We start from the raw sequence: 27,122 nt of genomic DNA on the forward strand, positions 1-27,122 counted from the left end.
CAGCGATTGAGAGATTTACAGGCTCTTGTCCTTCTGTGTGTGTGTGTGTCTGTGTGTATGTGTGTGTGTGTGTTTGTGTGTGTGTAAAGAGAAAGTAATTGAGCCTCCCTTCGTCCAATATTTACCCCCCAAACCAGTGCAATCATGCGAATTATGTTTACTGGGTACGAAGTGTCTTATCTTGCTTTTCCTCTCTTTCCCACTTTCCCTCCCCGTTCCTCGCTCGCTCTCTCTCTCCTGGCAACTAGACACCATATCTAGATCCAAGCCAGGAGTACATCACACACACACACACACACACACACACATACACACACACACATACACACACATGCATGCACGCACGCACACACAGGGGAAACAGACAGGCCCATCTGTATTGATGATGGCCTAATTTAGATCTCTTTATTGGACTGATTTACGATGGCCAGACAAATCTGGGCATCTGGACCCAAGTGTGTGTGTGTGTGTGTGTAAGTGCGTTCATGTGTGTATGTGGGTTTGTCCAGTTCACTAATGCACAATTGTCCAGACAATATCTTCCCCTTTTCATTTAGTTCCTCCTTTCTCTCCCTCTCTGGGAAGCAGTAATGTCCTTTTTCCCCCCTCCCCGTCGTTGCCTTGTTTCAGCAGTTTGAGTTTGTCGTGATGATGACGCACGTCGGCCTGAAACGCTTTACATCGTGCTGAACAAGGCAACACACACGCCCAGCCGCTCGGGCCGAAGCCCTTCTAGGTCAAGGTCACTGAATCGTGTTCGGTGCAACTGAGCGTGGCAGTGTTTGTTTCTTGGCTCTATCCCGAACGGATTTGAAAACATTTGAAGAAATTTACATTTTGTGGACTTAGCAGCTCTGTGCAGCAGCAGAGCTTTGATTGACAGTAAAGGTGACAAGGGGTAAGAAGGTCAAAGGTCAGATCCACAGTGCACTAGGGGTGGCTGATACAGACAAAATGACGTAATGCCTCATTATGAATATTGTGACGATATTGTAGGGATGATTATTGGTGCTTTTTTTTTTTTTTTTGGACAGTCATTAGTAATGTGGATATGATGACCAAGCAGGTGGAACAGTCTAATAAGTGCAGAAAATGCCATCCGTTTACTGTAATGCAGCCTTTAAAACCAGGAATATACAAGACTTATGGTATTATCCAAAATCCCAGATGATATCTAGTCTCATATAACAATATAGATATAACACTGATATATGACCGAGCCCAAGAGTGCCCTGCTAATATTCATGTCAACGCAGAACAACCATGTAAGAAAGAAGTGCAAGGAAAACATAAAGAGTGGGGTTATCTCTTTCAAGATGAGAGCAAGGAAAAAGATGAAGGGGTGCGATCCTGCAGGGAGACGACAACTGAAAGGCACATTCATCTCCATGTTCAAGCTCAAATTTCAACTTTTATTTGTCCCACCGGGCGGTTTCACAGCAAGTATTAAAAACAGCACCTTGGCTCTAGGGCTTTCCGCGCGTTAAAACAAGTAACCTTTTCAAAATGACAGAAACAATGTCACAGGCACTGGGTTTTAAGAAACTGGGACCAGGCTAATTGCTGGCAAAATGCATACAAATCGACAATGTTATCATGTAGCTATCATTCGGGAAGTTTAAATGTGTGAGGGGTATTTGGGTGTGTGTATGCGAGTAAGGAAGCATGCACACGTGTGTGTATGTGTGTGTGTGTGTGTGTGTGTGTACAGTAGTGTCTATAGCGAGACAGTGACAGAGGGCCTCATTGAAATAACTGTGGTCTCTCGGGGCCAGCTAAAAAGAGAGAGAGGGTAGGTGAGGGGAGAGAGTAAGAGAGTGTATGAGAGTCCGGGGAATCATTTAGAGTGTGTATGTGTGAGTGTGTGTGTGTGCGTATGTGTATATGTGTGTATGTGTGTGTCGTGATTCATCCGTTCTGGTGGCGGCTAACCTTGGCATGTCCTGCCACGCGTGACGGGGTTACACCCAGATGGCACTCTGCTGTCCTCTGTGTGTGTGGGTTTGTCCATGTACCTTGTCTGGAAGAGTCAGCAGTGTGTGTGTGTGTGTGTGTGTGTGCATGTAAGAAAAGGAGAGAAAGACAGAAGGGTGGAGAGAGAAAGAGAAGGAAAGAGAGAGAGAGAGTCAGGTTGTTTAGTGTCTTTGTCTATGATCTTGCCCCCGGGAGAAAGGGCAGAAAATAGAATGAAAAACGTGTGTGCGTGCATGTGTGTGTGTATGTGTGTGTGTGTGTGTGTGTGTGTGTGTGTGTCCCATTGTTCTGCTGTCAAACACTGCTAAGAACACACACACAGACATTAACACACATGCACACACACAAAGCCTTTTGATGACAGTATATTTATGCCTGCATGTGGAAAGGACAATTGGATGCCTGCGATCCCTGCGTTCTTGTTTAAACTTACACACACACACACACACACACACACACACACTGGTAGGCCATGACAGATCACAGACAACTGTTCACCTGCTATTGTCAAGGACTGAGTGTGTCATCTGTCATTACGTGTGTGTGTGCGTGTGCATAAGAAACTGTGTCACCTCACACACACACACACACACACACACACACACACACACACACACACACAGCTGAGAACTGTTAAGAAAAGGGGAAGTGCATTTATGGGAAGTTGCATGTTGAACAAAACTGGCAAAGGCAGGTACAGAAATAATACAAATACGGACACCTCAAACACACACACACACACACACACACACACACACACACACACAGTAAAGCAGAATTAAAGTAATGACTGTTTTTCTATTGTATATCCAAACTTCATTCATATTTTCATTAACAAATTCCTCAGTTTAAGGTTGTAGTTAAGTTAGTATCATTCACACAGCTGGATTGTGTGTTTTCATTTTGCAGAAGGTATTTAAGATGTCAGCTGTTCATGGTAAATATCTCAGTTTTGGAACGAGACAAATTTTTGATTGCGTCATCGGGCATCGTCGCAACAACCACAACTTTAAGACGGGCTAATCGTTTGTCTTTTAATTCCTCAACACCGTAACATTTCTCAACAACAGAAGAAATCGGCAAATTTAGCTTTGCGGTCGGTAACATCACAGCTCTTCACGGCCGCTGCCATATTTGTTTACTTCTCTTAAGTGAAGGCATCAGAGAATTTGCCAACAGGCGAATCAGGCATCTCACATAGATGCCGATCAAAAGTGATGCGATTCACAAAGGCTGGATCCAGTCTAGTTATGATGTGAAAGAGTAACTCATCAGCACATTACATCAGGACGTCAAGCCATAAATTTGGCCTTTTTCACCACAGCGCATCGGTTCACATTGTACTCACGTGAATTTTTGACACGACAAGGCGCATAGAACTGATGTGACGTTGACTGTTTGAACATTTATGATTATTGTGTGTTTTGCAGTGCAAACACTGATTGCTCATGATTTCTCTTTTCTCCCTCGCCCTCTTTGCTTCTTTCCTTTTGTTCCATTTCTTCTTGCACTTTCTCTTCCTTCTTTTTTTCTCTTTGCCGCTCTTCTTCCACTCTTTTTCTTCTCCCTCTTTCTCTTCCCTCCCCCTGTCTTTCCTTCCAGGTTCCTGACCGATTTCTGGAGGTGGCCCAGGTCACTCTTCGCGAGTTCTTCAACGCCATCGTGGCCGGCAAGGACGTGGACCCATCGTGGAAGAAAGCCATCTACAAGGTGATCTGCAAACTGGACAGCGAGGTTCCCGACATCTTCAAATCCCCCAACTGTCTACAAGAACTCCTCCATGACTGACTAGGACGAGCAAGGAAAGCCAGGAACCAAGACAAGCCCCCAAGGATGGTGAGAAGACTGTAAGAAAACACCTAAAAAAGGGCCCAAAGTTGGTCTTCGTCGAGGTCTCGTTTGATGTTTGATGATGTTCGAAGGCAATGCATAGACTTGAAGTGATTCTACTTGGAGGTTTCTGAGGACTTTTTTTGTTGTTGTTGTTTTCGGTCAGCCCATCTCTCAAAGATGAAACCCTCAAGATGTTTTATATAAAAAAAAAATATTCTTGAACCACGAGGTAGAAGACTCAAGAGTCGGACGACAGACGCACTAACAACTGTCTCGAAGACTTTTATGAATTAAAAGCGAAAGAGTAAAAATCGACCCATCCTTGCACTTACAGACAAGCTCCTCTTCTCCTGAAACCCCGTCCCCTTCTTTTCTCCTCCGCCTGCAGCTCTTCGTCCTTCTCTGGACGAACAAAGGGATGATGAAAACGATGGATGATTCTTCCACTGACAACTTGGGGGATGAACTAAGAAAAAAAGATAATATATAAAATCTTTTTATTGTGGATGTTTTTAGGTTACATGGACATTTTTAAAAAAGTGATGTTTCTGTATTTTTTTCTCCTTTATATAAACTTACAGCCTCTCTTCTACAAATCCTCGATCACTCACATATATACACAAACACTTCAACACACATTCTCACACACACACACACACACACACACACACACACACACACACACACACACACACACACACACACACCGTACTTTTGAATAGGAAAGCACAGTAGCATTCCCAAATCCTCAGTCCTGACCCAGACCCAGGTCTTCTGGGCAAAAAATAAACTTAGTTGTTGTTTATTTTTCCCTCTTTTTTCCTCCTCTTTTTACTTCTTCCACTTCTTATTGTACTGAGACTCACTGGGTGTTTGTTTTGACTGTGTGGCTCTCCCACCCCACCCTCCCCTGGCCGCCCCTCTTGGCTTCTGCTTGAGCCCCAAGAGCATCCAAAGCCAGAATTTTCTGGGTTTTTCATCAAAAACTTGCAAAATCAGTGATTGGGAAATTTGTTTTGAACCATCAGACGAAGCAAGCAATGATCCAGTAGCCTATGAGAAAAAAATTAGAATTGCAGTATTCACTTCTGGTTCTGCGGTGATTAATCCAGCACCTAGTCGTAGGACTGGGTATTAGAACCGAGACCCGATCCGCTTCTGAATTGACTGGGAAGGCGATTCCACATCGATTCAGTACGGGGTATTTGGTCAACTGAGCTTCCTCAGGCGCGTAGCACAGGAAGTGCTTCATGTAACATTTAGACAAAAGAAAAATCGACCCTCATCCACTGAAAAAAGGCAGATAAAGTCAGATGGGACTTTAGGAATCAATATTGGATCATTCAGATGTACATCACGATTAATTGTAAAATCAGTAATTTTCCCAGCCTCATATATTATGCAGCACAGATGCAGGAAAGGCGATTTCTATCATGGTTAGCACAGTAGGTGAACATCCAATTTTGTTCATTTTCATTTAAACTGTGTATGAGGCGAAAATTGTCTTTTATGTTATCAAATTTCGTGACAATACAGCAAAATACACAAAACAACTGCTCAAAATCCAAATCTGAAAAAGACAAAGACAAAAAAAGCTATTTTATTTTTAATACAAAGTGGCACATTTTTTTAAGGTTAATCATTTTGTAATAGGTTGTTTATTTTGTAACAATTACCAGAAATCAAATTGTGCATTCCAGTTTAATCCTATTGCTTGGATTTCTCTCAGAACAAAGAACTGTGTCGAGATCAGATGGGAAAAAAAAAAAAAAAATTAAAAGGTGCTCTGGGAAACATTTAACCCTCACAGACCCACTTTGAATTTGTATGGTCACATGTTTGGAAACTTCCAGAGCCCAAATTTAAATTTAACCCCCTTGTCAAAAACTGCGTGTGGGCGAACCGAGAGAATCAAAGGCCCTTGACCCATTTTTCCACGAGCCCCTTAGTTAAAGAAACAGTTTCTAGAAGTTTCTCCCTGCTCTGGGCGGCTGAGAGGGGCTGCTGTACCGGCCAGGTCACATGTGTGAAGTGTTTTCAAGGTTTTAACTGCAGAAAAGAAAAAAAAAAAAAAAAAAAAAGACAAGACGACAAAATGCTGATATTTGTAGCTTGTATAGATGTAATAATTACTCTGATCACTCTGATATTGTTATTATTATTTATAATTGAAATAATTATTCCTATTAATGTTATTCTGATGATGATTATTATTAATGCTTGCTACAGATTTGACCAGTGGTTTACTCATTGTTTATCCATCACTGCAACATGAAATAAATTATTCTTTGAAAAAAAAAAAAAAAAAAACAAAAGTGGAGAGATTATTTGTGCGCGCGTGGTTGGAGTTTTCGTGTTTGTCAAGGTAAAAAGGGCACTGGCCGCTTGCATGTGCCTACACACACACACACACACACACACACACACACACACACACACTCGCCATCAACCCAAGCTGTAACTAGGCAACATGATGGCCACTTTAACTTGGTGCACGCCCCCCTCCCCCCTCTGTGGATTCTGTATAAGGGACATGTGATCCCTTGTTGTTGTTGCTGATGAATTGAAAAGAGGAGCGCTGTGTGATTATTGTCAGCACAAAAGCCTCAAAAAGCTGCTGACGCCTAGATTAGCCAGTACAAAGACGCAGGGACAGACACACACACAGAAAAAGGCATAGGCACCGACACACACACACTCACACACACACACACACACACACACACACACACACACACACACACACACACACACACACAAAGGGACAAGGACATGGCCTGTCTGCCCTCGTAGTCCTGCCATCCTCCTCCCTCCTCTCCTCTCTCACCCCTCCATCGCTGATATCCCCATCTCCTCTCCTCCTTTCACCTCTCCTGTCTCCTCGTCTCCTTTCCTTCCTCACCTCCGCACTTTTCCCTCCTCACCTCAACCTCCTTCCTCTTTCGTCAGTTTTTCCTCTTCCGATTTTATCTCCTCCCCCTGCTTCCCTCGCTTCCACCCTTCTCCAACACACACACACACACACACACACACACACACACACACACACACACACACACACACACACACGCACACACACACACCGTGCCCTCTGTGTGTTGGCGCCAAAACACTACTGGCATCACACAATACCCACCGCCATCACCAGCCTGGGATGAAGTGCCAACACTCTCAATCTGCATCACACACAGAGAGGAAGAGACAGAAAGTATGACACACACACACACACACACACACACACACACACACACGACTGTGCAAGTGCTTTAAATTAAATTCCAAGGTGTGTAATGAGTATCGCCACATTTATATACATGCACACAATAATGCGGCTACTGACACAACTCCAGTAAAGACAGAAGTGTAATTAAGCTGTTTACACGATTCCATAAAAACCACACCTCCTCTAATAATCTAGTAATAATCCAGATTCCATGTGTTTTGGTTGGTTATTGTGACTATTCAAAGGAAAATGGGAAAAAAAAAAAATATACGATTTAGGTGCATGCATGTTCTGAACTGTCTTTGTCAAGGTGAGGAAAGTAGGAGAACTTCATATATGACTGTGAAAATTAAACAATACATCAATAAAAATGTAGTAATAATAATAATCATTTTTGCTACCCAAATACTTCTTCCAGTGGTTTTCAAAGTGGGGTCCACCTGGCCTGGGGACCCCCGGGGGTCCTTGAAGGGCTTCCAGGGGGTCCTCAGAAAAATGAGGAATGGGTTAATTTCACTATAATTTCATTGTAATTTTTTTCATATTTTAAATTGCTTCAATGTCAAAGTTGAACATATTTAGTTGTGATATTAACATTCAGATTCAACTGATGCAAGCCACAAAAAAAAAAAAACAGAGGGAAAACTTGGCAGAAGTTGAAACACTCCTGCTTTATGTGATGCAGGGTAACAGGAAGCCCATCACCAATTTTGCTTTGATATGAACGGCTCAATCACAGCGGTCAGCGAGGGCAAATATTACTCCAAAACGTTACAGGTCAGGTCCACTGCAACAGCAGAGCGAGAGCCAGCAGATTAGGAATACAGGATTTACATTTTATTCCTAAAATATGTCTCAGATTTATCAAGACATGTTTAACATTTTCAGATCATCTGTTTTATTACTTTTTGCAAACTTAAGGAATTCCCTGCTCTCCACTTTAATTAATTTGGGGGAGTCTTTTTGAGTACGGAAGTGGTAGCAAAGGGCAATACCACAGAGAAATGAATGCGATGAGTTTAAAAAAAATGCATTTGTCAGTCAGAGCTTTGCTGCAAACAAAGGGCACAAATTGTTAAGAACAAGAGATTAAACACTGAGGAATACACAGACTGGGAGAGGAGAGGGATGCAGTGTATTAGCCTCTACTGCTGAAGCATTTCATTTGAATAGGAGGGGCTGAACAGGAGGTGGGGTCACTGTCTGATCACACACACACACACACACACGCCGTCTGCCTGTGAAAGCACATCTGAGCAGCGCAACAATAAAACAGCTGTGTTTGTGTTGGCCTGCTGATTGTTTCATTCTCAATCACCTCGTCATACGCACACACACGCACACACACACGCACACACACGCTGTCCGCAGAGATGGCATGACACTGATACATCTTGGGTAATGGCTGCTATTACTGTGGAGTAGAGACAGAGTTTATTACGGTGAAAATCTCTCCTCAACATCATTCTAATAGCTGGATCTATCTTCTCCATGTTAACTGCTGCTAAAGTGGATCATGGTGTGTGTGCTGGATGACTGGGAGGAGGCGCCTCTTCATGTTCTTTGTTGTAAAAATACCGCTTCAGTGGTGGAAATAATCAAAATGACAGCAAAATCGAACAGTCCGCCTCAGGTTCTAATAACTAAATGACTGTTTTCAGCCCTTGAAGTTTTGGTGGTTTTAAAATATGAATGAATTTCTGGTCTGCTTATAGGCTCGCCCTCTTACCCAATCATTAGTAAGTAATTTATAAGACATCAGTTAAGGATGAACTAATCTGACCTTAAGTGTAAACTTCGACCCTCCATTTCTGGCTACAACACCTGGCAGTTCTTTGTTGGATAAGTAGTGTTGATTAGGTTTAGACTGATAAAAAGGAATATATCAGACCGATAACAGGCATTTATTAAAATACAGATATTGGTACTTTGCACTGATTTCTCTGCCAAGCTGTCTGAGTCTACTTGATATCTGCATCATCCTTCTGAGATTAAGCCAAGCGTTGTTTTTTAGCATGGCTTTTGGTGGAGAGTTTTTCCAGGGCTTTTCTACCTGCCAGAGACACTGAATTCTCCTTCTTTCTTTTGGCATGCAAATGGTCAAATTTGGGCAGCTTCAATCCAAAAGAATCAGGATCAATGTTGGCATTTAAAAGTGCATATTGGTAGCTGTATTGTTATCACACACAGTGGAGCTGTCCTGTCATGCAGTGATTGGTAAATTAAAATTTGTCAAAGCTAAACAGTGACACTTTTGAAATGATCAATTTTAAGCTGCAGCAAGTAAAGTTGCTAGGGTTCAATTTAAGTGACCATTTTGACCCAGACAGACAACATGAAGTAAGCAGGGCATTTGATGGCTGAGTCTAGACTGTGCTATCATTAGCCCACGTCACTTAGAAATTAGGCACTTATTTACATATTTTTGTTAGACAAGTCTAACTGGTCCTCTGTTTTTTATTTCTATTATTACAGCTTTAAACTTAAGTCAAGGTATGTTGAAACTAATGAGGAAATTGATTTATTTTTACTCAACTTCTACTCTACATGCTTCAGTCATGTTGAGCACTTGGTAATGGTAAATTTAGTGTTTTTACCACACAGTTTTTGCACACCTGAGTCGAGGTCACAGGTGCAGAGGAGACAAAGCTGACAATTAAAAAAAATAAAAAGCTCCTGCACATTCTCAACTGAACTTTGCAATTAGATTATCTTCTTTGGTATAAGGGTGTTTTTTCATGTTTTAAACCTCAAACACTCTCCATCAAGTCATTGTAATGGTAAGTGAACAATTCAGTGAACACTGAGCAGCAGTTTTAGGATTTGCCCAACTTGGCAGCCGTTTCCAGCTCGGTATCTTGTCCACTTGTGTTTGCGAGTGTGTCGGCTCTTGTAGAGCTGCACAGAGTACAGAGTAACACTGGTACTGACTGACCTGAAAGGTAGTCACCTCTGATTGTGAGCAGAAAGGTGGCAAGATATTTGGCGAGATGAGAGAAGAAACAATAAAAGATGGGATGTGCCCCGTATGAATTCAACATGGAATACTGTCTTAGACTCCTTTACAATTACAGGACAATTTAATAGAATTCATGTGATTTTATGGGACAGTTGGTGAAACAACTGTAGATCAAACTATTAAATCATTTAATACTTGCATTCTTGATAGTCACATATAATGGCAAAATAAAATTCATAACAAGGACGTTCAACAGAATTTGGGACAGGGAAAAAGGTCAAAGAACTACAAAAGAGAGAAAACAAAGTTCATGTTTCTCCTGATGTCACTGTGCTTTGCAAGATGTCTTTTAGCACCAAAGGTCTGTTGCTCTCCAACTAGACCAGGGCCTTTAGTGATACGGTGGTTGTACTGTGAGCTGCAGGGGTCAGAGGGTTATGGGTCAGTAAAACAAAGCTATGAAGGGTTTACAGAAATAATAAAGTGCCAAGGTTTGCGTTCTATTAAACCTACTGCCGTGACGGGTGAGTTGCTGATGCACTAGTTGAAGCACTTGGCATCACACCCTAAACGTCCCCTGAAAATGGTTGGCTAGCTTGTTGAACAGACTTTAATCAGCCAGCGCTGCAGGTTTGGTTGCATCAGTTCTTTAAGATGGCACCCAGGTGAATGGAGCTAATTGTGTTGTGTATTGTGTGCTGTGTGGAATAGCTGTCCTGACAGCAGCTGCACAAACCCTAGGTTTCACTTCTTTCTCCCATCACTCTATTCACCTCTTCTTCTCTCCATCGAGTCATCTGCTCCTTTTCCTCCCCACATCAATCTACACTGCAAAAAATTCTGCACTAGAGCAAGTCATTTCATCTAATATTAAGTATTCAAGGCTTCATTTTCTTCAAAAAAATCTGCCAATAGGATGAGATAATCTCACGTTTTTCAAAAACTTGTTTCCAGAATTTTCTTGATCAAATGTCATTTTCTTGATCCTCATGAGCTGATTTGCCTTTTTCAGCATTTTTTTTATTTAAAAAAACTCCTGAAACAAGAGAAAGTGCATTTGAAACAAGGAGGATTATTTCATCTCGAAAAACAAGATTTTAACACCTGAATAGGCGACTGAAAGACTTTTTTTTGCAGTATGTACAGCCAGTGTGACGATATCCACTTTTACATTCATTCACCTATCCATCCCATCTTCAATTTCTCAAACAGTTCATCCATCCATTTTCCATCCTTGCTTCTTCCCCAACTGATACACCCCTCCACTCATCTCTGTCCCTCCCTCATTTTCTTCCACCTCCCTCCATCCTTCCATCTCTCTCTCTCTCCTTCCATCAGCGGTCTGTTCACTAATCAAACACCATCTGTCCTTCCATCCCCAACCTGTCAGGAACAGCTGCCAGCCGCTCTCTTAACAACACTTTAACAACCCTGCCGCATCTTCCACGGCCCGCCGCCACCCGCCGCCCGCCACTAACACCGGCCCGCCACTGCCAATAAGGGCCACCGCCTCCTTTCCTCCTTTATGTGTGTGTTTGTGTGTGACTGCACTATTACAAGGCAGGAGGAGTGAACGACAACCTTGCTGAGATATTAATTGCCCTGCGTTGATTAGCAAAGTGCTCACCAGACAGGCACTTTAAAGTCACTGAGGAAAAAACGGAAAAGGAAAAGTAAAAAAGAAGAGGAGGGTGTAAACGTACAGCAGTGGAGGATTGCAAGAATAAAAAGGGCAGAGGAAGAAGAAGAAAGAGGCAGAAACTTCTAACTGGCCTTTGGTTGAACCTAAGTAACACCATTATGAACCACAAGCACGGTTGGGGGGGCGAGCGACAAATGATTCCAGAAAAAGAGGAATAACGAGGTACCAGAAGGTATAAACGCAGTGATAAAGCAAAGGAGAGATGGCACTCGGTAAACGAGTGTAAGTCTAAATAGTAATCAGGGGAAGAATCAGCCGCCTGCTCAAAAAAAGGGTTTAGAGCCAATGGCGGGAAGTAAATGCTCCCAACACACACACACACACACACACACACACACACACACACACACACACACACACACACACACACACACACACACACACACACATACACACACACCACACAAATACAACCATCCTTTACACACAAACGAGAATACAGTCATCTTACACACACAGGCACAGTAGTTATTTCACACACATATAACAATAGTTGTCCCTGTCACACACTCAAATCGCAAGCAGAAGAATATAATCACCTACAAATGCATATGCACACACTTGCACAAAACACACTCAACACACACACACACACACACACACACACACACACACACACACACACACACACACAAACTGCACTGCTGTTGCCATGAACATGCCAAGACATTTTCAAGTGTTATATCCTGAGAAACTTCCCCAACCAATCATTGGCACATAGGCCAGATGTTCACTGGTGCTTCAATGAAATGTTCTCCTGGCAAAGACACACACACACACACACACACACACACACACACACACACACACGACTCTGTTAACAGCACTGGCTGGCATCTTTGTGTCGCTCTCCCTTTACGCGTATGAGCATTTGATATGAGTCGGAAATGCCTAGACTGCACTTTTCATCACACGAGGGGAAGGAAAAGGGGTGAGAGAGGGGAAAGGAGCGAGAAACACACAAAAGAAGGGAAGGGTAGAGACAAAAGGCCCGAAAAGAAAGACAGAAAGATGAGACGAGGAGAAAATCAACCACAGAGATAAAGGAGAGAGAGAGAGAGAGAGAGAGAGAGAGAGAGAGAGAGAGAGAGACTGTATATGATATGTAGGCAAAATGGTTTAACTTAACAACACACAATTAAGCAAAAAAAAAAAAAAAGAGCAGTTGAGCGAGCCTGTGCCTCAGGTAAATAACAGTGCCTCATAGTGCCACCTAGTGGGGGATAGAGCCTTAAAAGGACACCGACTAACTTTATGCAACTGAAAAGCCCACAAATAGAAATAATCCCTGTCTTTACCAAAAAACCTCCTTCATATCTGCAAGAGGCCTGCTGGATTGAGATTGAGATTTTGCTTTGCAACTTTTGTATTGGCTGCAGTGGCTATCACTTATTTTTGTGGCCCCTGATGTTTTGCAAGATCACTACACACACAGCACTGAGGATGCCAACAGCCCCCAAGATGTGGTCCAAAACCACAAGCAAGAGAAGAGAACTGGTCTCAAAAATAGTCAAGACAAAAGAGGAGCAATATGAGATCAGAGTAGTCAGGCGGCAGCAACAAAGAAGCTGGAAAACCTGGGAGAGCGTGCTTAACAGGGTCATAAGGTCCACTTATGACACTGTCCCAAGCCAACCTGTGCCTGTGGTGTGGCTCACATGAAAGCTGCCATAAGGCACGGCTATCAAACTGATGTGCTTGGTAAAATGGTTTCTGATGGTCTTTGAAATTAAAAAGTTTGGGAGGCCCTGCAATAGCCAGTAAAGTAAGAACTTTTTTTAGTCAAGCATTGCCTTGGATGATTTTTCCTTGTTCTGCTGTGTATTGTGAAGCTTCCTGAGGGAGCCAGACACCCTGTGATGGAAAAATTCCACCAGAGCAGAGAGAAGACCTCTGGCTAGGAAATCAATACAGACTCATACAGGGCAGATACACACATGTATGGATGTACACACCTCTATGCGCCCATGCTCATACACGCCTACAGACATACACACTCCTTAGTGTGTGTACACACTAACACACACGCACACACTTTCAGGGAGTGTGTCGACCACGTGTCCCATGTCCAATAAGGGCATTAAGTCTGTCAATAAGAGCCTTTCAAAACTACCAGGGGTTCTATCTACTGACACACACACACAAGCACCCGCACACCATGAAATACCCGCATCCATACACACACTCTCTCTCTCAAACACACACACACACACACACACACACACACACATTCTCTGCACACTTTGTCCTTTAACCAGACAAAATGGAGAGAAGCCTGAGGCCACTGCATTGTAATCCACAACATCTACACCTTCACCTCCCCAAACTCCCCACCATCCACACACATACACACACACACACACACACACACACACACACACACACACACACACACACACGCACACGCACACGCACACGCGCGCACACACACACACACACACACACACACACACACACACACACACACACACGTTATTAATAACAAAAGCTACTGCCTCGTATGCTGATCTGTTTGTCTTTATGGTAAGTGTTACAGTGATTTGTTTTGGATTTTTGCATTGGCATTTATTTCGCGTCTTTGCGATAATATTATTTTTGTTTGTGTATTTTTGTAAGCTCTGTCTGTTTTTCACTGAATGTAATTGAACTGAAGATGCTGTATGTTTGGAACCATTCAGACCAAAAATTATTCAGCTGATTGACCTTGACCATGGACAAGTAGGCCATACTAAAATCTGCACACTCTACAAGTACAGGGTGCAGTCATCTAATAATGCCTCCAATAGTTGGGTACTTGTAACAATAACACATCAAGGGAGGTATCACCCAAATGAAAAATCATTTAAAGCTGTTCTTACATTCAATGCACTCAGTGAATGAGTGGTCCAGCTGGTAGCCTGTCAAAAGAATAGCAGACAGATTCTGGCCTTGTGTAAATGGCTAACAACTCGAGTGTTGCCTGAGTAAAAAATAAAATAATAAAATAAAATAATACTGCCCTAACAAGTTCAAACCTCATGTTATTGTACTAGTCTGTCAAACCAGCCTCTCTCTCTTCCACAATAGGCCTTTTCAATTTCTCCAGAACGAGTCCATTTTCCAGATCCCAGTCAGATATATCTTATCAGCTGAGGTTGGTACTCAGTGTAAACACCATATGGCATGAAAATGGCATTAGATATAAACAAATGTTAATGCTGATGTTAAATGCACCCAGCCAGTTCTAGCTTGTCTTTGAAGTGGCTTCCAGCAGGGATGTATGTAGACAGACAACTATTCATCCTTAATTTGCCACCTGATAAACAGCGATCACACACAACACAATCTGTAAAGCAATTACAGACAGAACGCTTGTTATTTTGCAACTACAATGAGCAGATAAGCCCCTTCACTTCCTATATCGGCTTCAGGTTGCAGAAATACAGACAAGCGGGTGGAAACATATGGAAACTGCAAGAGCCACGTGGCTATCTTGAAAGGCTAGTTAAGTGTCCACTCTGCTGAAGTGTCCTTAAGACACAGAATCAAATGCAGGGCCTTTGGTATCAGACTCTGACCTCTGACCTCAGGGGAAAAGAGAATTTCCCTTTAGAGATCAATAAAGTAAAGTCACATGAATACAATGTCTTCTATTGAGGAGATGCTGACAAATCTCAAAACTATTTCACACTACTTGCACGTGTTCGAGGTTGGAAAGAGTCCCAGTAGGAATCACATACCTGCCAGAGAATGTCAACGTCACATCACGTCTACATGAGGCTGTGCTCTCTGATTGGCTGGCCATAGGTTGATATCTGCATGTAGAAAATACAATGACACGTGCATTAACAGAGGTATAAAAGCTTGAATGTAAACACCACCGCATTCTTCACATTATATCTGTGTTAGGTTTGACTATAAAATGCACTTTAGCTTAATCGCTAAAAGGTTGTGTGAGCAAGCAGCTACATCACCAGGAACCTATGTTTGCACTTACAGTCTAAAAATGTTAAATTCAAATGAAGCAAAGCTCACAGGTTAACAAGTAAAAAGTGGGGCCTTTTCATACACAAGGTGGCATATATTCACAGCTTCAGTGACTAATCAGTGAGGCCAGAGGCACATTACACGACCAAATGTTGAAGGATGTGTCACATTTGCTGAATTACTGAGCGACCCAATCCCATATTGCATCACAATAATGCACACACTCAGTAGAATTAGCCACCAATAAAAGTACAAATTATGCATCAGGTGGCTGCAGTTTTTTTGTACATACATGTAGAGGGAAAGAAGACAACAACGACTATAAGGCATCTACATGGCTTGTTTGATCAGAATTACAAGTCCTGTCACCCAATCATAGCTTAGTAAATGTTATCCTTAGACAAGAAAAACATCTTTCTTCATAGACATGAATGAATGACTGAACATTCTGGCATACAGTACAACATAGGAAAGAGATGTTTACAGCAAGTTTCTGCTGGAAAAGCCCATCTCGGACATGGCAGAGCTGTCTTTTCAAAACTTGTAGTGCATAAAGTTGAGGTCAGATTGCTATGTCCCGGGCTAGGTTATACAGCAGAAGATGCTGTGTATGTTTGTTAAAAAGTGAAGGAAACAGTGTTTGGTGGTGATGAAACATGCATGGCACATGGTTTGAGGCCCTCACTTTAGATAATGACAGTTAAAAATATCCTTTATCAGACTCCTCATAACAACTCTCATACTTCTGATTTTAAGTTTCATCTCAAAATAGACAAGCGCCTCAGGAACCTCATGGTCTGATTTTATATTTGAGGCCTTGGTTTGAGAGTGTGTGTCGGTTACACAGTGCGAACAGCGTAGGAACCAAAACCCACTTCAGGTAGCAACATCCTATCAGCAGGTTATCTTCGCGTCGTCATTTCAACTGAACGCAGCCTTGAGTGGAGAGAAAATCTTTAGTCTGTGACCGAGACAAGAATTTGACAAGTGAAGCAGCTGGGTGAGTGTGTGTGCGTGTACACGTGGGTGTGCATGCGTGTGTGTGTGCACAAATGCTCTGAGCCTCATTTAAGCTCAGGGGTTGTTGTCCTATTGTTACTCCGACTTAGAGTGGGCCAAGGAATTTCATTTACTGTGAAATGGATAGGGCTGCAAGAAGAGCCCTCTTCAGAAAGACACACACACGCACACACACACATGCACACAAATACTCTATAAATAACTAAACGACACACTGGCCATTGTCACAGAGGAAATGCTTGATATTACGCACAAAAGGTGAGGGAGAGGGTACAGACGAAAGGAGGAGGCTGGGTAGAAAAAAGAGGGGAGGCTGAGTAAGCAGACAGAAGGAAAATATCTGAGGCCTCCCATGCTCGTCTGTCCACACACACAAACTACAAATAAGCTACTGTCATGCAGTACCTCTGAACACGCAACAGCCGGCAAGGTTCACTGGTAGGTCGGCTAAGTGACTGGCTGAGGAGGACATAGAAAATAGCGCGCACACACACACACACACACACACACACACACACACACACACACACACACAGATGCTTCTAGGCAGCTGTCAGTCGGCAGCTATATGGGTCTGAAGTGGAACAACGGGACTGAAGGAGAACAGTGAGGAGTTTCACTGAGGCTAAAACAAGGTTAAGTCTTTCGGTTGTCATGTGTGACGGCCATACAGTCTGGGACACGCCAGGAATCTCATGTGTGTTTGGATGTGCACAGCCTACATCTGTGCTATATAGGCACTTCAGGCTTGCCAGCCCTTCCCATGGGCTGCAGGTTCTCCCAACTATTCCCCAGTGCATTAGTGAGTGGGAGGCTTAGAAGAATAGTCCACCACAAAAAAAGTCATTATCCACTCACCCTTTATCAGTGGAAACTCCATTGAAATTCTAAGGGCCGCAAACAGCCATTTTTGTGGCCCAGTACTCATCTGCACTATTGAAATTAACAAAGCCCTCTTTTTACAGCTTAAAAAAAAACTGTAAAATGACCATTGAATTTCTCATGCAGCACAATCCAGGTGCAGCATGATGCAGCTGAACAACTGCATTGTGACATTAGTTTTCTTCTCTATTTTGCTCACTGACAATACTCTGATTGCATACACTCTACAATAGCAATCCGAGTCTTCCACCAGAGCCATGCAGTAGGCTACATAAAAACTAAATTCTCATTCTGGGGTAAACTATTCCTTTTAAGGATAAAGGCACAACATTGTCAACATTTTCAAGTGATAATCTATGAGCAACGGTTGCAGCCTACCATAGAAGTGTGTGTGAGAGGAACAGTACATGTGGGACAGGAACCAAGTGAAGCGCGCAATTTGTCTGGGTTCATCAGTGCTGCAAAGGTATGAAGTAAATAAAACACAAACTGCACTAATTATGACTCAAGTAGACCACATCACCATAATCTTCACCAATAGCAAAAGTCCTTCACACATGGGGTTCACTGAAATAATTCAAGTCTGGGAAAATAACCAAATCATAACTCATAACTAGCTAGGTTAGGTGAACAAATCAAATACTCGGATGTAGTAAAGTGATGAAAAGTTAGCACCGACACAAAGGGAGGTACACACAAAGAAACCAGCATCAAGCAAAGCCATGAAGTGTGGAGCGGCTGATTAACACACCTGAGCTGAGTTGGTGTTCAGTGCACCTGCACAGAACCTGCTGATAAGCTGCTCTTGATTTTGTTTACTTTAAATAGTCAAGATCCCAAGGTTTCTAAAAACCAAATATGTCTCTTTGAATTCCAGGGAAATGTGTATAAAATCATACACAAGACATGTAGATATGTTCTCTCTGATGTAATGCTGCAGACATAAAACAATAGCATCTTGGCTTTGAATATTTCACTCAATGTAAGTGAAGCTGCAGCCAGCAGGTGCACAATATGTGTGACATTGTAGAACAATATGGAAATCATTTTTTGTCCAGGTCAGCTTTAAAGTTATGAAAGGGGAAATTTAAAGGACCATACCAGTGATTTGACATGTTTAGTGTAATATCTGCAAAGTGTATACACTTAGATTTTCTACGAACCTTTTCCCCAAAATGAGCAGTTGTAGTTTAGTGCTCCAATTTCATTTTTCCTCGCTTTTATCCAGCCATTGGTTTGTATTCATTCCACTATGATGTGAAAATAAACTTTCAGAGACTTCAAACTTTCTTCACCAGTATTCCATCACCGTAATAAAGCTGTCTACATTAGTTTTCTTAAAAGCAGCAGCACTGTTGTGTTTTGATTACTTGGAACTGGATGGAGTGAAATGCTCCCTCCGCCAGGGAAAATAGTCCCTGTGGAAAAGTTTGCTCTATATAGCCAATTAGTTCTGTGGTTTATGAATGGCGACGCCTTTGTTGGCCACAAAAGCAGAACATTACAAGGTGTGAGTTTCAGTCACAGAAACTCAAATTTGAAAATCAATATGTTGTGAAATCTTTAGTGCCCCTGTGTGATTTGCAAAATACTTCATGTGATTTAAAATGTGGGGAAATTGAAGTAAATGGGCTAAACACTGAAAATTATAGTCATCGAGGTAAAATGAGAGGGATTAAACACAGTCTGTCATTCTTCTAGGTGACATGTGAAGCCTTTTTCCCCACTGTACTTGTAGAAGAAGACACACTGATAATCATTCGGCCGTGTTGGTTTTATTCCAACAGCAGCTTTACAGCAAAAGGTTTTGTTGCTTTCACATATTAGCTTGTTTGATGTGGATGCAGACATTTGCTGTAACATTGTGATGTGCAAAAGTCTGGCTTTTCTACCATTAAAACCCAATACATGCCATGCTATTGGATATCCTTCTACACCCTTTACTATCCCTTTCCACCACATTTGGCTCAAACCACCACACAATAATAATAGCATCACTAAAAAAGGATGTTTGCTGTCCTTTGAAATGAAAACACACATTAAATCAATCAGACATCGTTTATCCGTGACAATATGTTCCAGAGTTTTTGTACTCAAAGCCTCTTATATCAAGCAGGGCATCTTGCTGCACAATAGAGCCGGGCAGAGTTGTGCGTATTACCATGTAATGCTCTTTTACTGCCCCCTGCCTCCCCTAATGCAAGGCCATGTGAGGCACATCAATACACAGAGAGAGGGGGAGAGAGAGAGAGACGGGGGCTTGAGACAGGACAGAAAGAAAGACAGGGAGGGAATCTAACTGTCTGAGAATAGATCACATGAATGAAATGCACCATGATAACAAAATGTGTTTTAGATGATATTTGTTTGGAAGATTGCACAGTTATGGCTTTAAGGATCAAACCAGCGGGCTTCTGGTAATTACCTTGCTGCAGTGTATCAGAGGGGGTAGAGTGAAATTGAATGCTAGATTGGATTAAGTTGCAGGCAACCTGGCAGTCAAGAAATGGCAAAACGTAACCTACAGTATGTCTCACAAAAACATTTCAAAGGCAAAGTTATGAGCTCTATAAAAATGTTTCTGAGGACAAAAAGCATTAAAAAACACAAAAAACAAATCCAAGGTGGTCTTTTAGATGATTGGTGCTCAAAGTGAGGTCCAATATATGGAGTCCAATTAAATTAGATATGGTCTATTTACCTATAATTCAATGACTGTATGACTGTAAAGAGTGGTGAACCGTTTTTGTTTTTTTTTTGTTTGTTTGTTTTTTCTCAAATTTCCATCTGAGAGGAGCAAAGGTGCTTCTTAAACTACCAAACTTAAACTAGCAGTTCGCTCAACTGCCACTGAGATGGAGCTGTTGTGTGGTTTGGCTTTTTCGATGCTAGCTCATAGCCATGCTTCAATAACCAGACAGAGGGAAATGAAGAAAATAAAGCAAAGAATCAGAGGAATTGTAAAGGACAGATAAAGGTGCGATCACACTTTTTTTCCCCACACATCACACATTTTGTTTTCTTTGGTTCAAAATATGTTCACAACACGCCCTTCAGAGAGGAATTCCACAAAGCAGTTGTGGAAGATTACTTTAAAACCTGTCACTAAATATCTTCTGACATTTTGTCTGTTATTAACAACAGATTCAGAATACTATCACCAGGATATGATAAAATCTTTTCCACGGTTCTCTGGCTCACTTTCTAATCCTGGTTTGTGGAATACCCTCCTGGCATTCATGCAGTGGGTTTATTGAGGTTTCACACTGCCAGGGCTTGTAAACACGTCCCTTGGACTCCCGAGTAGCTTGTTTATTTGTCAGTTTTTGTAACCTGTCACCCTGAGATAAATCTGATTCCCGTCTCTGTAACATGAGCTGAGCATGATGGGCTTGTCTGCATTCTTGACCCTCATGGACTCACTTTGAACAAACCATACTGCGGTTTGCTTTGATCAAAACAATATGCACTTTATTTGGACAGTCCAATGTTTATACTAGATGTTAAGCAACGTGTTGACATGTTGCATCCATGCAGTCTCACCTGTGCCCTAACAGTGCTGGACCGAAAGGTGTCGGGCCCTCAGTTCTCTGTGCAGCATATCATAAAATAGGACTTGTATCATCTACAGACAGGCATGCTGATCCTTTCTGCCTCACCATCAGGCCTCAGGGAGATTTTATCGACAACACCCAAAGGTGCCAACGAGGCGGCGACCGATTACAACAAGCAGCAACACCTGGAGATGAAGGGCAAACACCTGGAGGGGAAGAGCAAAGGCCGCACTAATGTAGAGAAATCTGAAAACTCATCTTGTTTTCTCCATTTAGGCCCTCTGTCCACACTGAACAGTATGGTGATCCACGAAAACACTCTCCCAGGTGGATGCATCTGAAAATGCCGTTCTGGAATTGCAGTGTGGCAACGAAAACAGGGAAAAGGGAGGGATTCATGGCATACAATGTACAATGTATAACTATCATACAATGCTCGCTGGAATAAAAAAAATCAACATGCTGAACAAAGTAATAGAGGTGTTGCTCTGTGCATGCCTATTATAGAAAGTCTTTTCAGCATTTTGAAATGCTAGTGTGAGCAGAATACAATTTGACATGAAAACATAAATAAAGTTGTAACTTTGCTGTAAACCTGTAAATATAAACCATGTTTACTGCATAAACAATAAACTTGTCTTGTCTAAAATCAGTAGATGTCAGCTATTGCTTCATCAGCTATTGTTTGTGAATCCATTTTAATAATACTTTATGCTTTTGTTTTATCCTCAAGCGGCAAATAGGCGTGGACCTCATGGGATTTCAACCAATGAAAACAGCTGAGGGTGGAAGAAGGTCAATACTAGGTTAAGACAGGTTATGATGCAATTTCAAAGAAGACTAAGAGCAGCGGGCAGTAAGTGCTGGAAAAGTAAGTCCACATGCCAGGAATTATAAGGAAAAAAAAAGATGTTTCATAAACGTAATCCCGGAGTTTGAGCCTTTGTTGACCTGATCTCCCCAAAGACAACTCAATCCTTCTCCTAATCCCACTCTTCCTCATCCTCCCCCCTCCCACCTCCCTCTTCATCTTCAGACCCCCGGCTCGATCTTACACACACACACACACACACACACACAAGCCCTTCCTGAACAAGTCAGCTATTCTCATTTTCAGTCTTAAAATCCTGTTTTTCTTCAAAAGTGGCATTTTTTAAAACCTGGTTTGAAGAAAAACAAGATTTAACACTGATTGTGAGACTTGTTCAGATAGAGATTTTATTTATTTATTAATTTATTTATTTATTTATTTATTTGGTTAGTTAGTTATTGCAGTGGATCTCTTCAAGTAGGAAGAGTCATTCAGACAAACACCAACACACACAACACATGCATACATACACACACAACTCCTCTTCTTGTCTGCTGCTTACTCTAAATGACTGGACAGTAGCCACAGCAAGAAATTCTGAAAGCCTTTGCTCAGAAAAGCTCAGTTTGCTCTGATCTAAATGGGGGAATTGGTTCACTGCGGCAACAAAACATATAGATAAGAAGAGAGCAAAATAAAATACGGATTGAAGATAATGAGGCAAAATTGAAGATAATACAAGAAAAAAAAAAAAGATAAAGTGCCCAGCCGGAGTGCCTCGGGCCCTCAGAGGGTTGAAGGAGCAGAGTAATAACACAAACTGACAAACAAGATGGCTGCCGAGTGCTTTGCTGATGAGAGCCTAAATTGAGTGGACGCAGGTCCCGGTTAAGCCTGGCTGTGTTTTACCAGGGGAAGGTTTTAAGGGGACAGACCGGGCCGATACTCTGTGATTGAATGCCTTCCCATCATCCCCCCCCAGCCCCCACTCCGCCATCGTCATTATAACACAGTTTCTCCTTGAGAACTAAATCTACTTATGCCTTTTTTTTATTATTTATTTTTCATATATTCCTTATCATTTTCTTTAATTCAGAACGACAATCTGGACGTCCTAATCCATCATGGATTTAACGATTTCCCCATACGCTCGGCCGCCCCTCCCAAAGCAAAAATAATCACAATGATTTAGGACTTGGGGCCAGACTCAAGGGGGATGGAGGGAGACAAGAAAGAAAGAAAGAAAGAACAAAAGAAAGAAAGAAAGAAAGAAAGAAAGAAAGAAAGAGAAAGAATGAAAGAAGATGCACTCAGACAAGAGGAACTATGATAAACAGAAAGGAGAGAAGAGAGAAACTGAGGAGAGGAGGAGAGATGAACGAGAAGGGGGGCAGGGATGGGTTCAAAGAAGTCTCTTATTAATCAAGACAAGGAATGAAACAACGTTGTAATATTCACAAATGGTGCCCACGCTGCCCCCCTCCCCGTCCCTTCCCTCCCCCCCTACCCTTGATAGTATTAGAAAAATGAAAACTAAATCTTTAGATTAGAAAGATTGGAAAAATTGAATTACGGCGGTCACGCGGGGGCCGAGTGGATGAGCGAGAGGCAAATCTTCATCTGGGACGGGGCGGGGGGTGAATATGATGAAAAATGAAATACACTGTATTGGGGATGGGGGGGTGGGAGCATAGATGGATAGATAAGAAGTCGGGGTCGTCACCTGCACTGCTCGGCCTGAATTCTTTTCAATCCCAAATCCAACAATCAGTTTAAACTTCCACCAGACTGTTCGACATGGAGGGAAACGGAGACAGCATGGCCTTGAATCCCCCTCACTGTCAGTAGGGGAGAGGGGGGGGCGTTCGAAGATAGCGACGACACCCCCCTAAGGGTGGGGCAGTAAATGACAATATGTAACGGGATTGTGGTAATCTCATCATTGAAAAAAAAAAAAAAAAAAAAAAGAACAGTATTTCTTCATTGTTACTGTAAAACCAGCATTTGCTATTAGATTTGCAAAGAAAATATCAGTCAGAACACATTGGAAGGGAGAGGGAATTCATTTTTTCATAAATTTGCACATTTAGTGATGAAATCATTTCTATCAAACACTGACAGACTAAAGATGTGATCACTAATCCTCATAAGATACTCATAACTGTACGCATATTTGTTGATAAATAATTTAACACTTACTGTAGGTGATGATAACAACACAAATCAAATGAATATCCTGGTTGATTTTGTATGGTATAATGGGAATGGTAAAGGAGAAATAAATTTTCCAAGCAGCAATCATTCTGAGGTTCTTCAAAATGTGGATGAGTCATTTTATAATTAAAGTCTTTGCACATTAAATCTATGGATATGAGAGGCACTGAATAGTCCAATGTTGTGCAATTTATTTCTTTCCCTTTTCCTCGGTATTCCCGGAGTTTCCTCTTCTTGCTGGCCTTCACTTATCCCGAGTTGACACCTTGAACGCCACGTTGTTGCAAGAAATTTACAAGGCAGAAACTCCGAGGCCTGAGTCGAAGTGGACACAGCATTAGCCAATTTAGCATCAGTACAGAGTGGATGTACGCACAGTAAGGTATTATCATAAATGCCAACTGTATGAAAGCATTGTTTGCCACTATTTTGAGGCAGATTTGGGCCAATTTCATGATGTATTTGACCTCCCTGTGAACTTCCCAATTTCAGAAAGGCCATTTTGAATGATTTTTGAGGTTGAAAGTGAGTGTCCTGTTGGATTGTGTCAGGTTTCTTGGTACTAATAAATATATCTGAAGGGAGTCTATGCTCCTCTAAAATCTAGCAGCATGGTCTTTAATCTGAAGTGAGACAGCCCAGTCTCCTAAACATTATGTTCTCATACAACTAAACTACTGTATGGGAACGTGGAGTGGTAGGAGTTTGATTTGGTTTTTGATTTGTGTTGAGTTTATGTGCATCTGCTGCCACATCTAATATCTTGTCTGCATCTTATCTGAAGTCCAGAAAATTTTGCGTTGCACCTCATATGTTGGTCTTGTATCGACTTGTAATGTGTCATCACCATTACTTTGTTATATTTAGCAAATGTAATGAAGTGCATTCAAAACTTGCCATAATCACGTCTACTCGGTGTACTACAGTGTGGACAAGGTTACATTTCACATGAGAGTTTTATTATCCAGCAGCACCAGGAAGCAGGTCACAAGTATCAGATGCTACTCATGGCTCGCCATGAGCACATCTTCAAAGCCAGGTATAGAGATGGGCACACTTGCATTGTATTGTGAATTCTATGTAGTCTGAATGCAATGCAGCCACAATGTGTGTACAAACAATGTAAAGAGATTTTACCTTCATGTGGATAAAATTTTTTTTAAAAAAAGATAAAAGTTAAGACTTAAGTTTAATAAATGGTGATGAAAACATCTATTCAAGAAGATTTGTCTCATAATTCATTAAATCTGAATTCATTAACGGAGATGAAAAGGAGCTGACCCTGTCCTTGATCCTGCATGTCCTTCTGTTTTAAATTAACTCCTATTTCCAAAGCAAGGGCGCCCTCTAGAGGTAGACTGTCGGTCCATCTACTACCTTAGAAATGATGTCTCACATTTGCATCCTTGTTTCATTTCAGTGTAAGAGTACTGACCAGCTGCAGGACAGCTTATAAGCTTTCATAAAAAATAATAATAAGAGAAATTAAAAGCTAGATCATTTATTAACCTGAGTAAATAGTGGTATATTATTGAGGCTACCTGAGCAAGAAAGAATGAAAGTGACTCACGATGTTGATGATGGTGGTGATGCTGCTGGTGGTGATGATGATGATGATGATGATGATGATGATGATGATGATGATGATGATGAAGTGTTTTGGCCACAAATGACTCTGCATGTTACTTTTATGCTGGAAATGGCTTCTTTTCCTAGAAGAAATTTGATTTGATTTTCAGAGAGGCCTTTCAGTTTTTCAGACTACAGGGCACTCTTGTGTGAATTATGAATAAACGGCTGGTGACAGGTGGAGAAAATCCACCCAAAATTACCCAGGGACGAGCCCTCACCACAAACTATCAACAACACAGCTCCCGTTTTGCGTCAAAGTGATGGGAAGCAGAAACACACAGGCAAACAAACTAACGTATGCAGAAGAAACTCCATTAAAGTCATTGTAGCCACGATATGAAGTTTCATAAGTGCTACAAAACTTGAACACAATCAAAAATGAAGGAGGGGAGCTTTCCTGGGTGAGATATGAGTCCACTGAGTGCAAAAGCAGCTCAGTCGCCGGGGCAAAAGTGAAGGCATAAGACATTTTGCAAACCAGGGGATACACAGAAATGCCACATTTTCAAATGTCATGATGTACTATATAGCGAGCAAACAACATGATTTTAGGAGGTAGGCTAGTTTGGAGATAGGTGGAGTGGCACAATGAACAGGAATTTGCAGAGACGCAGGAGTCTGCAATACATGAAAGCAATAAATGTTACACACATTCACAACAAACAATGGAAAACATAAAAAAAGAGAGTCCTAACCTGCCTCACAACAACCACAACCTGCGCTCTTCCTGTGTACCTCCCCATTTTACATGTTGACACATGCCATATTAGCCTCAACCATGACGACAAACCTTTTTTCCTGACCTTAGCCAAGTAGTTTTGTTGGCTAATGAGGCTAACGAACGTGGCTAAAGTGGCTAACGAGCTAACGTTACCTAGCGTTCATTTATGTGTGAATGTTAACGCATTCTCCATCACATTGGCTTGGTCTAAAAATGTTAATATGCGACGTATTTTGGTTCAGAAACATTCACATTTCAACTCCAATATTGGTACAAATGTAGTACAGTAAATATTCAGTTTAAACTCAGCTCACATTTGAAACAGGAGGCATCTGTCTGGCTGCCGTTGTGTCTTTTCTCAAGGCTGCTTGTGTGAATGCCCTGTATTTCAACTATTTTCAGCAGGCCGTACTATTTATGTACTTATTTACTTATTTTCCAGTTTATTGCCTGACATTGTTTTTGAAATCTGTTGGTTCCAGATAATGTAAGTTCAAGTTCAAGTTTATCAGGACATGGAGCCAGTTGTTTTCTCTCTATCTTAGCTCATCAGTTTAGTCAGTTGTTTTGATTTTATTGTTTGTTCGTTTGTTTGTTTGTTTAACTTTATTATTATTTTTATTATTATTAT

At 41.7% G+C, this 27,122-nt stretch overlaps 1 protein-coding gene and 1 long non-coding RNA gene across 5 annotated transcripts in view; one reads left to right on the forward strand and one right to left on the reverse strand.

Annotated features, from left to right (window-relative positions):
* The window catches only part of prox1a (prospero homeobox 1a), a 45,215-nt gene extending 39,347 nt beyond the window's left edge, over window positions 1-5,868 (forward strand). The window contains exon 7 of the mRNA XM_030073811.1: window positions 3,577-5,868. Within this exon, the coding sequence (XP_029929671.1) occupies window positions 3,577-3,762 (186 nt within the window). The 3' untranslated portion in view covers window positions 3,763-5,868. The remainder of the gene's footprint in view (window positions 1-3,576) is intronic.
* LOC115374738 (uncharacterized) overlaps window positions 1-26,848 on the reverse strand; it is a 99,435-nt gene extending 72,587 nt beyond the window's left edge. For 2 of the 4 annotated variants that reach the window (XR_003929648.1, XR_003929654.1), the window contains exons 1-4: window positions 26,806-26,848; window positions 25,709-25,850; window positions 15,411-15,485; window positions 4,140-4,273 (exon numbers count right to left, since the gene is read on the reverse strand). This is a non-coding gene — a long non-coding RNA (uncharacterized LOC115374738). The remainder of the gene's footprint in view (window positions 1-4,139; window positions 4,274-15,410; window positions 15,486-25,708; window positions 25,851-26,805) is intronic. The other 2 variants (XR_003929649.1, XR_003929655.1) reach the window with 1 other exon arrangement.
* Between the last annotated feature and the right edge of the window lie 274 nt (window positions 26,849-27,122).

The sequence above is a fragment of the Myripristis murdjan genome, chromosome 2 (assembly GCF_902150065.1).
Source record: "Myripristis murdjan chromosome 2, fMyrMur1.1, whole genome shotgun sequence".
NCBI classification, from domain to species: domain Eukaryota; kingdom Metazoa; phylum Chordata; class Actinopteri; order Holocentriformes; family Holocentridae; genus Myripristis; species Myripristis murdjan.